The 16752-nt window shown below is 47.0% G+C and overlaps 1 protein-coding gene across 1 annotated transcript in view; it reads left to right on the plus strand.

Moving 5' to 3' along the window:
* LOC138278803 (E3 ubiquitin-protein ligase TRIM11-like) overlaps window positions 1–15534 on the plus strand; it is a 904985-nt gene extending 889451 nt beyond the window's left edge. Inside the window, exon 6 of the mRNA XM_069219316.1 lies at window positions 15126–15534. Within this exon, the coding sequence (XP_069075417.1) occupies window positions 15126–15220 (95 nt within the window). The 3' untranslated portion in view covers window positions 15221–15534. The remainder of the gene's footprint in view (window positions 1–15125) is intronic.
* Window positions 15535–16752: the final 1218 nt, after the last annotated feature.

Genomic DNA, 16752 nt, shown 5'->3' on the forward strand with positions numbered 1-16752 from the left:
TGCTCACCCTATACCCAGGGCAGATGAGCTTATAGATACACTGGCATCTGCCAAGTATCTAAGCACTTTTGATTTGACTGCAGGGTATTGGCAGATCAAATTGTCAGAAGATGCTAAACCTAAGACTGCATTTTCTACCATTGGAGGACATTACCAGTTTACTGTAATGCCTTTTGGTTTGAAAAATGCACCTGCCACTTTTCAGAGGTTGGTGAACACAGTCCTGCAAGGGCTGGAAGCTTTCAGTGCAGCATATTTGGATGATATAGCTGTCTTTAGCTCCAGCTGGGATGATCACCTGGTCCACCTTTGGAAAGTTTTGGAGGCTCTGCAAAAGGCAGGCCTCACTATCAAGGCTTCAAAGTGCCAGATAGGGCAGGGTAAGGTGGTTTATCTGGGACACCTTGTTGGTGGGGAACAGATTGCACCACTTCAGGGGAAAATCCAAACTATTATTGATTGGGTTCCCCCTACCACTCAGACTCAGGTGAGAGCCTTCCTAGGCCTCACTGGGTATTACAGGAGGTTCATTAAGAACTATGGCTCCATTGCAGCCCCTCTTAATGACCTCACATCCAAGAAAATGCCTAAAAAGGTATTATGGACAGCAAGCTGTCAGAAAACTTTTGAGGAGCTGAAGCAGGCCATGTGCTCTGCACCTGTCCTGAAAAGCCCTTGTTACTCTAAAAAATTCTATGTCCAAACTGATGCATCTGAATTAGGAGTAGGGGCAGTCCTATCACAACTTAATTCTGAGGGCCAGGATCAACCTGTTGCTTTTATTAGTAGAAGGTTGACCCCTAGAGAAAAGCGTTGGTCTGCCATTGAGAGGGAGGCCTTTGCTGTGGTCTGGGCTCTGAAGAAGTTGAGGCCATACCTGTTTGGCACTCACTTCATTGTTCAGACAGACCACAAACCTCTACTTTGGCTAAAACAAATGAAAGGTGAAAATCCTAAATTGTTGAGGTGGTCCATATCCCTACAGGGAATGGACTATACAGTGGAACATAGACCTGGGAGTAGCCACTCCAATGCAGATGGACTCTCCAGATATTTCCACTTAGACAATGAAGACTCATCAGGTAATGGCTAGTCTTATTGTCCTTCGTTTGGGGGGGGGGTTGTGTAGGAAAGTACCATCTTGCCTGGCATGTTACCCCCATTTTTCACTGTATATATGTTGTTTTAGTTGTATGTGTCACTGGGACCCTGGTAACCCAGGGCCCCAGTGCTCATAAGTGTGCCTGAATGTGTTACCTGTGTAGTGACTAACTGTCTCACTGAGGCTCTGCTAACCAGAACCTCAGTGGTTATGCTCTCTCATTACTTTCAAATTGTCACTGACAGGCTAGTGACCATTTTTACCAATTTACATTGGCTTACTGGAACACCCTTATAATTCCCTAGTATATGGTACTGAGGTACCCAGGGTATTGGGGTTCCAGGAGATCCCTATGGGCTGCAGCATTTCTTTTGCCACCCATAGGGAGCTCTGACAATTCTTACACAGGCCTGCCACTGCAGCCTGAGTGAAATAACGTCCACGTTATTTCACAGCCATTTTACACTGCACTTAAGTAACTTATAAGTCACCTATATGTCTAACCTTTACCTGGTAAAGGTTAGGTGCAAAGTTACTTAGTGTGAGGACACCCTGGCACTAGCCAAGGTGCCCCCACATTGTTCAGAGCCAATTCACTGAACTTTGTGAGTGCGGGGACACCATTACACGCGTGCACTACATATAGGTCACTACCTATATGTAGCTTCACCATGGTAACTCCGAATATGGCCATGTAACATGTCTATGATCATGGAATTGCCCCCTCTATGCCATCCTGGCATTGTTGGTACAATTCCATGATCCCAGTGGTCTGTAGCACAGACCCTGGTACTGCCAGACTGCCCTTCCTGGGGTTTCACTGCAGCTGCTGCTGCTGCCAACCCCTCAGACAGGCAGCTGCCCTCCTGGGGTCCAGCCAGGCCTGGCCCAGGATGGCAGAACAAAGAACTTCCTCTGAGAGAGGGTGTGACACCCTCTCCCTTTGGAAAATGGTGTGAAGGCAGGGGAGGAGTAGCCTCCCCCAGCCTCTGGAAATGCTTTGTTGGGCACAGATGTGCCCAATTCTGCATAAGCCAGTCTACACCGGTTCAGGGACCCCTTAGCCCATGCTCTGGCGCGAAACTGGACAAAGGAAAGGGGAGTGACCACTCCCCTGACCTGCACCTCCCCTGGGAGGTGTCCAGAGCTCCTCCAGTGTGCTCCAGACCTCTGCCATCTTGGAAACAGAGGTGCTGCTGGCACACTGGACTGCTCTGAGTGGCCAGTGCCACCAGGTGACGTCAGAGACTCCTGCTGATAGGCTCCTTCAGGTGTTAGTAGCCTTTCCTCTCTCCTAGGTAGCCAAACCCTCTTTTCTGGCTATTTAGGGTCTCTGTCTCTGGGGAAACTTTAGATAACGAATGCATGAGCTCAGCCGAGTTCCTCTGCAACTCTCTCTTCACCTTCTGATAAGGAATCGACCGCTGATCGCGCTGGAAGCCTGCAAACCTGCAACATAGTAGCAAAGACGACTACTGCAACTCTGTAACGCTGATCCTGCCGCCTTCTCGACTGTTTTCCTGCTTGTGCATGCTGTGGGGGTAGTCTGCCTCCTTTCTGCACCAGAAGCTCCGAAGAAATCTCCCGTGGGTCGACGGAATCTTCCCCCTGCAACCGCAGGCACCAAAAAGCTGCATTACCGGTCCCTTGGGTCTTCTCTCAGCACGACGAGCGAGGTCCCTCGAATCCAGCGACGCTGTCCAAGTGACCCCCACAGTCCAGTGACTCTTCAGCCCAAATTTGGTGGAGGTAAGTCCTTGCCTCACCTCGCTGGGCTGCATTTCTGGGAACCGCGACTTTGCAGCTACTCCGGCCCCTGTGCACTTCCGGCGGAAATCCTTTGTGCACAGCCAAGCCTGGGTCCACGGCACTCTAACCTGCATTGCACGACTTTCTAAGTTGGTCTCCGGCGACGTGGGACTCCTTTGTGCAACTTCGGCGAGCACCGTTTCACGCATCCTCGTAGTGCCTGTTTCTGGCACTTCTCCGGGTGCTACCTGCTTCAGTGAGGGCTCTTTGTCTTGCTCGACGTCCCCTCTCTCTGCAGGTCCAATTTGCGACCTCTTGGTCCCTCCTGGGCCCCAGCAGCGTCCAAAAACGCCAAACGCACGATTTGCGTGTAGCAAGGCTTGTTGGCGTCCTTTTGTCGGGAAAACACTTCTGCACGACTCTCCAAGGCGAGAGGGATCCGTCCACCAAAGGGGAAGTCTCTAGCCCTTTTCGTTCCTGCAGAAACCTCAGCTTCTTCTGTCCAGTCGAAGCTTCTTTGCACCCGCAGCTGGCATTTCCTGGGCATCTGCCCATCTCCGACTTGCTTGTGACTTTTGGACTTGGTCCCCTTGTTCCACAGGTACCCTAGATTGGAAATCCACAGTTGTTGCATTGCTGGTTTGTGTTTTTCCTGCATTATTCCTCTAACACGACTCTTTTGTCCTTAGGGGAACTTTAGTGCACTTTGCACTCACTTTTCAGGGTCTTGGGGAGGGTTATTTTTCTAACTCTCACTATTTTCTAATAGTCCCAGCGACCCTCTACAAGGTCACATAGGTTTGGGGTCCATTCGTGGTTCGCATTCCACTTTTGGAGTATATGGTTTGTGTTGCCCCTATCCCTATGTTTCCCCATTGCATCCTATTGTAACTATACATTGTTTGCACTGTTTTCTAAGACTATACTGCATATTTTTGCTATTGTGTATATATATCTTGTGTATATTTCCTATCCTCTCACTGAGGGTACACTCTAAGATACTTTGGCATATTGTCATAAAAATAAAGTACCTTTATTTTTAGTATAACTGTGTATTGTGTTTTCTTATGATATTGTGCATATGACACTAAGTGGTACTGTAGTAGCTTCACACGTCTCCTAGTTCAGCCTAAGCTGCTCTGCTAAGCTACCATTATCTATCAGCCTAAGCTGCTAGACACCCTATACACTAATAAGGGATAACTGGGCCTGGTGCAAGGTGCAAGTACCCCTTGGTACTCACTACAAGCCAGTCCAGCCTCCTACAGTATTGTACAGTGTGTTCATTCTATAGTGCAGTGTATTGTACAGTACAGTGTGCTGCTTCCAGGCAGATGCTGTTAGTGCAGTGTATTGTACAGTAGTGCGCACCTTCCAGGCAGATGCTGTTAGTGTATTGTATTGTACAGTACAGTGTGTTCCCTCCAGGTAGGTGAAGTGTAGTGCAGTGTACAGTACAGTGTGCTCCTTCCAGGTAGGTGATGTGTAGTGCAGTGTATTGTACAGTACAGTGTGCTCCTTCCAGGTAGGTGATGTGTAGTGCAGTGTATTGTACAGCGCAGCGTGCTCCTTCTAGAGAGGTGCTGTGTAGTGCAGTGTATTGTGCAGTAAGCGCTCCTTCTAGAGAGGTGCTGTATAGTTTTGCCTCGTGTCACTAACCTGAATATAAAATATAAATAACATGTATTTAGCTTTAAATCTCTAACTCTGAGTCTCTTCCCTGCAGTGATGGTGACTCTGGATCCAGACACAGCACATCCTGAGCTCCTCCTGTCTGAGGGGGGGAGACGTGTGAAATGGACACACACAGCACAGCCCCTGCCGGACACCCCCAAGAGATTCACCTCCTCTCTCAGTGTGCTGGGGATCGAGGGGTTCACCTCAGGCAGACATTACTGGGAGCTGCAGCTGCTGCAGGAGGGGGGATGGGCTGTGGGGGTCGCAGCAGAGTCTGTGGAGAGGAAGGGGGGGGTCACATGGTCACCTGAGGGGGGGGTCTGGGCTGTGCAGGGGTGGAGGGGTCGGTACTGGGCTCTCACATCCCCTCTGACCCCCCTGTCCCCTCGTGAGGGGCCCCTGAAGCTGGGGGTGTATCTGGACTACGAGGGGGGGCGGCTGTCCCTGTACAATGCGGACTCCATGGAGCTTCTCTACACTTTCCCCCGGACCCGCTTCACCCGCGGGATCTTCCCCATCTTCACTCTCTGGGACCCTGTCTTTGGGCTCTCCTTCTCGGCAGAGCTGAGGCTGGTGTAGGAGCTGCAGGGGGAGGGGGCTGTGGTTCCTGTGGGGAGGGGCTGTGACTCAGGTGGGGGGGGGGCTGTGGTTCCTGTGGAGGGGGGGTGTCACCTCTCCTGGGGGGGCTGTGAGGTTCCATCTCCAGCTCAGATTTAACCCCTTCTGCTCCTGATTCTTCATTTAATTAACATTCAGCACTGACTCCCTGAGCTCACCTGATTCCAAATACAGGCACTACCGATTCCTGTCACAGGCACTGGTGGCTCCATTTAAAATAATACTGACTCCAAATACAGGCACTAACTAGTCTAGTCACAGGCACTACCGATTCCTGTCACAGGCACTCCTGTCTCAATAATGATGGCTCCAGGTACTGAAGGCACAGACACTGGAGGCTCATTCCCAAAAAAACCCTAACTTCAAATTCACATACTTCTTACTAAAGATGGGCACTACTGATGTGAAACACTGTCAGTGCATATTCCAAAAACAGGCACTGTTCACTCAAATACAGGTAACTAGGCACAGGCATGAGAGACTCATGTCACAGGCACTCCTGACTCCAACCATATGCACTGCTAACTCAGAGCGCATCTGAATCCAAGCACAGATACACCTGACTCCAGGCACAGGCACTGCTAGCTCCAAGCATAGGCACTGCTGATTCAAAACACAACTACTGTTTATTCAAACCAGGCACCATTCATTCCAGTTAGTTACTGCACTGCTTATTCAAAATACTGCTTTTTCAATACACAGGCACTGCTGACTCCTTGTCAGCTAATGTGGGCTTCAAGAACAGGCACTGCTGACTCCAGGCTCATGGACTACTGTTGTAAAACACTGTTGCTGTTTACTCCAGGAACAGCCACTGCTCACACATAACCTCAACTGCAATCACAGGCATTCCTGGTTGCAAGTACAGGTATTGCTGACTACTTTCACAGGCACTATCTGTTCAGTGACTAGGCACTACTGACTCCAAGCACATGCTCTACTGATATAAAACACTGTCACAGCTTACTCCACAAACAGATACTTTTCACTTAATTACAGGTAACTCAGACTCCAAGCACAGGCACTGCTGACTCCAACCACAATCACTCCACTGGCACAGGCACTGCTGATCACAGTTCTGCTAATGCTGACTCCAACCATGCACTACTGATGCAAGAAACAAATACCACTGATTCAAAACACAGAAAGTAATGTCTCCAGTTACAGGCACTGTTCATTTAAAATTGGTACTGCTCGTACAGGCACTTTCCCCTGGGCCCCTTGATTCACAGGCTCTTCCCCATCTTCTGTCTCTATGGCTTCTTCTTCCTGGCAGAGCTGAGGCTGGTGTAGGAGCTGCAGGGGGGAGGGGCTGTGACGTTCCAGTTCAGATTTAACCCCTTCTGCTCCTGATTCTTCATTTAACATTCAGCACTGACTCCGTGAGCACACCTGACTCCAAATACAGGCACTACCGATTCCTGTCACAGGCACTGGTCGCTCCATTTCAAATAATACTGACTCCAAATACAGGCACCACCTACTCCAGTCACAGGCACTACCGATTCTAGTCTCAGGCACTGCTGACCCAAGTCGCAGGCACTCGTCAGTCTACTCACAGGAACTCCTGTCTCAGTAATGATGGTCCAGGCACTCACGGCACAGGCACTGCTGGCTCATTTACAGATAACCATAACTTCAAATTCAGGTACTGTTTACTAAAGATGGGCACTACTAATGTGAAACACCGTCACTGCATATTCCAAAAACGGCACTGTGCACTGAAATACAAATAACTAGGCACAGGTATAACAGACTCATGTCACAGGCACTCCAGAGTCCAACCACATGCACTGCTAACTCAAAGCGCTTTTGAATCCAAGCACAGATACACCTGACTCCATGCACAGGCACTGCTAGCTCCAAGCACACGCACTGCTGATTCAAAACTCAACTACTGTTTATTCGAACTGGGCACCGTTGATTCCAGTTACTGGCACTGCTTATTCAAAATACTGCTTGTTCAATAAACAGGCACTGCTGACTCAAACACAATAAATCCTGACACTACAGATAATGTTGACTCCAAGCCCATAGGCATGATCACAATTGAGGCAAAACGCAATACATGTTTACTTCATGAACAGGCACTGCTCAGTCAGTTACAGCTAACCTTGGCTCCAGGCATAGGTACTCCAGACTCCTATCACAGGCACTCTTGACTCTAAAGACAGACACTGCTAACTCCAATCATGTTATAGTCAAAGTAAAACCACTGCTGCTTCTGAATCCAAGAACAGATACACTTGACTCCAGGCACAGGCACTGCTAGCTCCAAGCACAGGCACTGCAGATTCAAAACTCAACTACTGTTGATTGAAACTGGGCACCATTGATTCCAATTACTAGCACTGCTTGTTCAATACACAAACACTGCTGACTCCTTGTCAGCTAATGGGGGCTTCAAGAACAGGCACTGCTAACCACACACATGGACTACTGTTGTAAAACACTGTTGATGTTTACTCCACAAACAGCCACTGCTCACACATAACCCCAACTGCAATCACAGGCACTCCTGGTTGCAAGTACAGGTATTGCTGACTACTTTCACAGGCACTATCTGTTCAGTGACTAGGCACTACTAACTCCAAGCCCATGCGCTACTGATATAAAACACTGTCACAGCTTACTCCACAAACAGATACTGTCACTTAATTACAGGTAACCCAGACTCCAAGAACAGGCACTGCTGACTCCAACCACAATCATTCTACTGGCACAGGCACTGCTGATCACAGTTCTGCTAATGTTGACTCCAACCAGGCACTGCTGATTCAAAAAACAAATACCTCTGATTCAACACAGAAAGTAATGTCCCCAGTTACAGGCACTGTTCATTGTAAATTGGTACTGCTCATACAGGCACTTTCCCCCGGGCCCCTTCACTCACAGGCTCTTCCCCATCTTCCCTCTCTATGGCTTCTTCTTCCTGGCAGAGCTGAGGCTGGTATAGGAGCTGCAGGGGGCGGGGCTGTGACTCCTGTGTGGGGGAGGGGCATCAGCTCACCAAGGGGAGGGGCTGTGACTCCTGTGTGGGGGAGGGGCTGTGACTTGTGTGTGTGTGTGTGTGGGTGGGGCAAGTCACAGTCACTCGTCAGTCTACTCACAGGAACTCCTGTCTCAGTAATGATGGTCCAGGCACTCAAGGCACAGGCACTGCTAGCTCATTTACAGATAACCCTAACTTCAAATTCAGGTACTGTTTACTAAAGATGGGCACTACTGATGTGAAACACTGTCAGTGCATATTCCAAAAACAGGCACTGCTCACACAAATACAGATAACTATGCACAGGTATAACAGACTCATGTCACAGGCACTCCAGACTCCAACCACAGGCACTGCTAACTCAGAGCGCTTTTGAATCCAAGCACAGATACACCTGACTCCATGCACAGGCACTGCTGATTCAAAACTCAACTACTGTTTATTCAAACTGGGCACCGTTGATTCCAGTTACTGGCACTGCTTATTCAAAATACTGCTTGTTCAATAAACAGGCACTGCTGCCTCAAACACAATAAATCCTGACACTACAGATAATGTTGACTCCAAGCCCATAGGCATGATCACTATTGAGGCAAAACACAATACATGTTTACTTCATGAACAGGCACTGCTCAGTCAGTTACAGCTAACCTTGGCTCCAGGCATAGGTACTCCAGACTCGTATCACAGGCACTCTTGACTCTAAAGACAGACACTGCTAACTCCAATCGTGTTATAGTCAAAGTAAAACCACTGCTGACGTGTGGCAGGCACTGCTGACTCCGAGCATTGGTACTGCTGATTCAGACACAGAAACTGCTGCCTCAAGTAATGGGCACTGCTCATTCAAAAGAGGCAAAGCTGACTCCAAGCACACGCACTGCTCCCTCAATTCTAAATAATCCTTACTCCAAGCACAGGCATCGCTTGCTCCTGGTAGAGGCACTGCTGTCTTAATTAAATATAACCCAGACTCCAAGCATAGGCAGCGCTGGCTCTTTGCACTGGCACTGCTGATTCAGTTAAGGAGTTTCTTGACTCCAAGCCTAGGCAATGATTAATTAAAACATAGGCACTGGAGACTTCACTAATACTGACTCCAAACACAGGTTTTTCTGGCTTAATTATTGATAACCTAGCACTTGAAGTCAGCAGTGCCGGTGATTTGTGTCAGACATAACGCCCACGGCTGACTACAAATCACAGAAATTATAGACTCCAGGCACAGACACTTCAGACACGGGCACTGCTGATTTAAAAAAAAAGACAACCGGTATTGATGTCTTCAATCACAGAAACACCTCATTCAAAACAGAGGCACTGCTGACACCTGACTTCAAGCACAGGGACTTCTGTTTTAAGACACAGGCACTGCTCCCTCCAAGCACAGTCACTTGTCACCCATTACAAATAATGCTGTCTGCAAATACAGGCACTGTTAAACACAAGCACTACTGATGTGAATGATTGTCACTGCTTACTCCATGAATAGACACTGTTCACCTAATTCCAGGTATCCCAGACTCCAGGCACAGGCACTGCTGACTCATTACAGATAGTGCTGACTCCAAGCCCAGGGGTCCCGACTACAGACACAGGATCTGCTGACTACAGTACTCATAATGCTGACTCCAAGCACAGGCACTGCTAATGCAAAAAACAAATACTGCCAATTCAAAACAGACTCCAGTCACAGGCACAGATGATAAAAAAATAGGCACCTTTGATACAGGCACTACTCACCTCATCCACAGGCACCGCTGAATCAAAGTACTATTGGCTCCAAACACAGGCACTGGTGACATAGTTCTAGATATTTATTTATAATGTTTACACCAAGCACAAAATTTCCTGTCTCCAGTGCATCTAAGACTTTCTCCCAAGCACATGCACTGCTGCCTCAGTTATAGATGATCCTGATTCCAAATACAGGCACTGCTAACTCGAAACAAAGACACTACTGACTCCACTCAGTGGCACTTGACTCCAAGCCCAGCCACTTTTCTTTCAAAAGACATGCACTGCTCACTCCAAGCACGGTCACTCATGGCTTATTACAGATAATGCTGACTACTTCAAATACAGGCATTTCTAAATATGGGCACTACTGAGATGAAATGCTGTCAGTGCTTAATCTACAAGCAGGCACTACTCACTCACATACAGATAACCTTTCTCCAAATGCAGGTACTGGTAACTCCAGGCATCGGCACTTCTGTCTCCCAGCATGAGCACTACAGGCATTCCTGACTTCAATCACAGGCACTGATGGTTCAAAACACATGTACTGCTGACTCCAGTGTAGCTTACTTTGACTCCAAACAGGCACTGCTGGCTTTAAACAGTCAATGTGGACTTCAATAACAGGCACTACTCACAAAATTATAAATCCATATTCAGACATTCATGACTCTGGTACATTTAATGCTCACTCCTGGTCCATGCACTGCTAACTGAATTACATGTAATGCTGATTCTAATCACAGGCACTGTTGACTGCCAGCCGAGGCAATTCTAATTCAAAACGCAGGCAGCTGTGCTGCTAATGCTAGCTCCAAGCAAAGGCACGGCTGATGCAAAAGACAAATATTGCTGATTCAAAACGCAGGAACTACAGTTTCCAGTAACAGGTACACTTGCTTTTAGCCACTTGTCTTCAAGCAAGGCACTTCTGACTCAACACACAAGAATTGCTAATTCAAGCACATTTACTGCTCTCTCAATTATATATAATTCTTACTCCAAGCACAGGCACTGCTGACTCAGATACACTTAATAATTGCTCCAGGCACTGCTATCTGAATTGCAGGTAATTTTAATTCAAAACACAGGCATTGCTCGCTCCAGGTAGAGGCACTGCTGTCCTAATTAAAAATAATCTAGACTTCAATCATAGGCTTAAGCTTGGAGTCAAGGAACTCTTTACCAGAGTCAGCAGTGCCATCTGACTTTAAGCACAGGGACTCATTACAGAGAATGCTGACAGCAAATACAGGCACTAATAATTTGAACTACTTTCACAGCTTATTCCACCAACAGACACTGTTCACTTAGGCAGCACAGACTCCAAGCAGAGACACTGCTGGCTCCAAAAAGGCACTGCAGACTCTAAGCACAGGCACTTCTCACTAAAGTATAAATAATCCTTACTCCACGCCAGACACTCCGGACTTCTATACACTTAATGGTCACTTCAAGCACAGGCACTGTTTACCAAATTAAAGATAATCATGATTCTAATCACAGGCACTGCTGACTGCAAACCAAGGGAATTCTAATTTGAAAACACAGGCACTGTGGACTCCAAATACAGGCCCTGTGGCTCCAAAAAGTCATTGCAGACTACAAGCCAGGCACTACTCACTAAATTATAAATAATACCTACTCCATATACGGACATGCATGACTCCGGTACTCTTAATGTTCACTCTAGGCACAGCTAATTAAATTACAGTTAATCTGCACTCCAATCTCAGGCACTGTGAAATGCAAGGCCAACCAATTCTGAAGCAAAATGCAGGCACTGCTGACTCTAATCATAACCACTCCTAGCTCATTACAGATGATGTTGACTCCAAGCCCAGGGGCACAATCGCTATTGATGCAAAGCACAGTCCCTGCTTAATCCATGAACAGGCACTGCTCACTTAGTTACAGCTAACCTTGTCTCCAGGCACTACAGACTCCTATCACAGACACTTCTAACTTCAGGCATGGTTCAGTCAAAGTAGAGACAGTGCTGTCTTTTGACAGGCACTGCTGACTCCAAGCATTGTTACTGCTGATTCAAAGAATAGAAACATAATTCCACACTCCTGATTTCAAACATAGGTACTGCTGGCTACAGGCACAGATACCCCTGACTCCAAGTACAGGCACTTCAGCTTCAAATCACAGGAACTGTAGACTGCAGGCCCAGGCAGGTCTGACTCCAAGTACAGGCACTGATGATTAAAAAACTCCGAGCGTGGATACAGCTGATTTCTATGAAAGGCACTGCTGGCTCCAAATTTAACCATTGCTGACGCAAATGCAGATAACCTTGATCCCAATATCAGGCACTGGTGACTCCAAGCACATGCAATTCTCACTTAATTTCAGATAACCCTGTCTCTGAGTACAGCCACTGCTGCTTCGTAGGACCGGCTCTGCCGATTTAAAACACAAGTACTTTTGATTCAAAAGACAGGCACTTCTTATTCCAGGTATAAGCACTTCTAAGAAAGACAGGCACTGCTTATTCAAAATAAACATTGCTGATCCCAACCATCGTTACTCCTGACATCAAGTGCTACATATTCATACCAGGCACTGCTGACTTCAGACACTTCTGAGGCCAAGCAGTCCCCACTGATTGAACACATAGGCACTGCTGACTTGAAATGCAGGCACGCCTGACTCAAACCACAGGTGCTGCTGACTCCAAGCTCAGACTATCATGTTTCTCAGGAGACGGGTTTATAATTCAAAAAAACAGGTTTTGCTCACTCCACAAACACTCCTGACTCAATCACAGATAATTCTGACTCCAAGCTCCAGCACTCTTGACTCTAAGCACAAAAACTGCTCACTGTTCACTCATTAAGAGATAACCCTGACTCCAAGCTTAGGCACCTCTCATTCAACAAACGGCATTGCTGTTCCCAAGCACCAGCATTTCTGATTCAAATAAGAGACATCTGATTCAGAACCAGGCACTGCTGACTACTCTTGACTCAATTACAGATAACTGTGACTCCACAGGTACTCCTCACCAGACACCAAGCTCAGTCACTATTGACTTCAAGCACATGCACTGCTCATTCAAAACATAGGCACTGCTGATTGTAAGCACAGTAATCTGTGGTCTCATTCAAAATGGAGACTTTCCTTTTTCCAAACAGGCACTCCTTTCTCTAGGCAAATGTACCTCTGACTCTAAGCACAGGCACAGGTACTGCTGATTCAAAACATAGGCACTTGTGATGTCAAGCACAGGCACTGATGATTTCACTCACAGGCATCTCTGATACAAAACACTGGCACTGTTGACTTCAAGCTGAGGAGTTCCTGACTCCAAGCACAGACACTTCTGATTACAAACACGAGGACTGCTGATTTAACACTCAAGCCACCTAACTTCAAGCGCAATCACTTATGTCTCAGTTACAGATACTACTCTCTCCAGGCACTGCCACTAGTCAATTACAGATAATCCTAATTCCAATCACAGGCACCCCTGATTCCAGTCAGTACTTCTAATTATGACTCTAAGCACAGCCATGTCTGATTCATTTATTGATCATGCTGTGCCTGGAGTCAGCAGTGCCTGTACTTGGAGTCAGGGCTCTCTGTAATGAACATGTAAATGCCACTGCTGACTCCAGGCACAGACACTTCCAAATTAAACCACAGGCATATCTGATTCAAAACACAGGCACTGCTGACACTTGACTTCAAGTGGAGGGACTTTCGATTAAAAACATAAGCAGTTCTGATTCTAAGCACAGGCACTGCTGTCACAAGCACAGGCACTCCTCACTCCTACACATGCACTTCTGATTAAAAAACAGGCACTGCTGATTATAAACAATGGCACTGCTGATTGCAAGCACAGCCACTGCTACCACATGCACTTTGTATTCAAAATATAGGCATTGCTGATTCAAAACACAGGCACTTTGAACTCAGTTGTTGGTAGATGTTGATAGACACTGCTAATACCACAGGCACTGTTGACTCCAAATAAAGGAACTGATGGCTCTCAAGAGCTGGCACTCCTGTTTCGAAGGACATGGAGTGTTAATTCAAGCGCATCAACTGTGGCTTTAAAGCTAAATCATTCCTAACTCAGTTGCAGATAATTCTGACTCCAAACTCAGGAACTCCTGACTCAAAGCGCACGCATTTCTCACTCGAATACAAAGAATCCTGACTCCAAACACAAGTGCGTCTGACTCCAGTACAGCTAATCCTGCTGCCAAGCACAGGCACTCCTGGTGCCAAGCACGGGCACAGCTGCCACAAAATAAAGGCACTGTTGACCCAAGCATAAATACTCCTTCGTACAGTACAGCTAACCCTGACTCAAACTCTATCACTCATGGCTAATCCTGATTCCAATTACAGTCATGTCGCACAGCAGGCATAGACACTGCTCACCAGAGCACAAAGCACTCCTCACCAGAGCACAGGCATTGCTCACCAGAGCACAAAACACTCCTCACCAGAGCACAGGCACACCTCACTGGAGCACAGGCACTTCTCACCAGAGCACAGGCATGCCTCAGCACAGGCACTCCAAACAGGAGCACAGGCACTTCCCACCAGACCACAGGCACACCTCAGCACAGGCACTGCTCAGCAGAGCACAGGCGCTTCTCACTGGAGCACAGGCACACCTCAGCACAGGCACTGCTCAGCAGAGCACAGGCACTCCTCACTGGAGCACATATGAATCAAAACACAGGCACTGCTGATTTCTAAGCATAGGTATTGCTGACTCCAAGCACACGCAGTCCTGACGCCTAGCACAGGCACTTCTCAATTACAAATTATCCTCTCTCTGAGCGCAGAGCACTCCTGACCCACATGTAGTTCATGCTAAATCCAGGCAGCCTTCTTGCTGTGTGGATCATAAGGCTGCCAGAAGTTGTGTAATTTTTCTCGTGAAATTTTTGTTGATGAAAATCTTGGAGATCTACGCTTTTGTAGCGAAATGTGATTTTTCTGGCATTTTGCATCAGTGTTTTCTGTGCACACTTTGAATTAAAAAGTCTTGGGATAGAAGCAGGAGACGGTTTGAATAGAAAATGTCTCTCTAGTATATATGTTTTACTTAAACCAGTCTTCCCCTGATTGTGCGTGAGAATGTTTAGAGGTGCACACTGTGGAAAAAGCCAAAGTGGGGCATATTGTTAATTTTAGAGGCATCAATAAAAGACATGCATCTAAAAGGTATAAAGGTGCCTATGAGCATTATTTGACAAAGATGCGTCTTCGTTCCAGAGAGGGCTAAGAGATCACGCTGGAGGCCAAGGGCTGGCACATCAAGAGAACCTCGGGATGGGCTTATCAGCCTGCCAAGGACACAGAACTGTTGAAGAAAGGAATAAAGACAACATCTGGCATCATACAGAACAGTAATTCCATTAAGGTCTGCAGATGTGGTGGGCAAGGCCTCCCAGGAAACATTCAAGCTATCTCTAGTGCTAGGGTTAGCCGAGACGGAGGGTGGGAAGGAGACTTTGGAGGAGAATTAAGAAGAAGTATTGAGAAACCATTATCATGCTTCAATATTTCCTATCATGTTTCTTCCTACTAAATATTGGAGCCACTCTCTTGTTTATTTTATAATAATGTACATATTGTGGGCACTCCGATAGGTTTTTGACTATAATAAAATCATAAAAGCATATTTGTAGCGTGGGTTCTTGTGCATGTCTGTTCATGGTGAAAAATAAATTTGGAGTCCAACGTCTGAGTTTCACAGGTCTGATGGTTACCCAATACACACCTTCCACACGTAAAAGTGCCATGGGTTGCGTGCGTTTCCACCAGCAGCGTTCTCTGTCTTGTGTTGTTATGTTGACGTAGTCTGTGCTGCCAGAGGGTCTAGGAAGACATTAGCCCAGGCCGTCTTCTGAATAAAATCCAGAAAACATATCACTGTAACTCAGTATTTCACCTCTTGTCACCACCAGCCTTTTGCTGCTGGTAATCAGTGATGGTATTACCGTCAGATACCAGTAATGACGTCACTCATCATAACAGTGGGCAGTATAAATATCCAGTCACCCCATTGACGTTATTTTCACCATTCCACTTCATTCCCTGAAACCTCTAAATGATGTCCAGTTTCTCTCCACCTTGACGCTGAGTTGAAGACACCCCAATCCTCCTCATCAACCCTAGTTTTCCAGCAGGTGCTCAACACAAAGATACCTGATCTCCGCTGCCATCTCTCTGAGTCGTCACCACAGACTGACCAGACAAAAGCCTGAAAAAGATGTGTGAGCGTAATCAAGAAATAAAGCAAATTCCAGCTTTGGGCCTCTCACCGGGTCTGACTGTGAGGTGGGCGGAAGTAAAAACAACTCACCTCTCTTAAGAAGCCGGAAGAGTGTCGGGATAAATATGGATCCCATTATATCAATGTGCCACACAGAGTTGATGGTGAAATTATTGTTGTCAGACAAGTGGGTGGGAATCATTACCGACCCCTTGGTCCCTGCACACGGCACAGGAGGACTGACACAACTCCACTAGTTATTACTACACCCTCCGAGGGAACTCTTAACCCTGCATCTGCTGAGGAGTACTGTGTGTATGTGCACATCAGGCTTCTATGTTCGATAAACCGAGCACCATTGAGTATGATAAGAGCTCTCCAGGTCATTGCTAAGTTAGCACATTTGAAAGAAAACCTATTATTGGCCATAGTTGTGTCAAACTATAACATTAGCAGGACTCCTATCAGAGACGCAATAGTAAAAGCACTGAGTGGGCACAGAGGCCAACTGGAAATACTCCTGATTGGACCCCAGTGTCCATGATTCCTAGTGTGGCATTACCGAGCCCTAAATGTGTGTAGAGCCACAAAAGCTTTACAAAAACACCCACATTGTCCAAGATG

The sequence above is a fragment of the Pleurodeles waltl genome, unplaced genomic scaffold (genome assembly GCF_031143425.1).
Source record: "Pleurodeles waltl isolate 20211129_DDA unplaced genomic scaffold, aPleWal1.hap1.20221129 scaffold_59, whole genome shotgun sequence".
Taxonomy (NCBI): Eukaryota; Metazoa; Chordata; class Amphibia; order Caudata; family Salamandridae; genus Pleurodeles; species Pleurodeles waltl.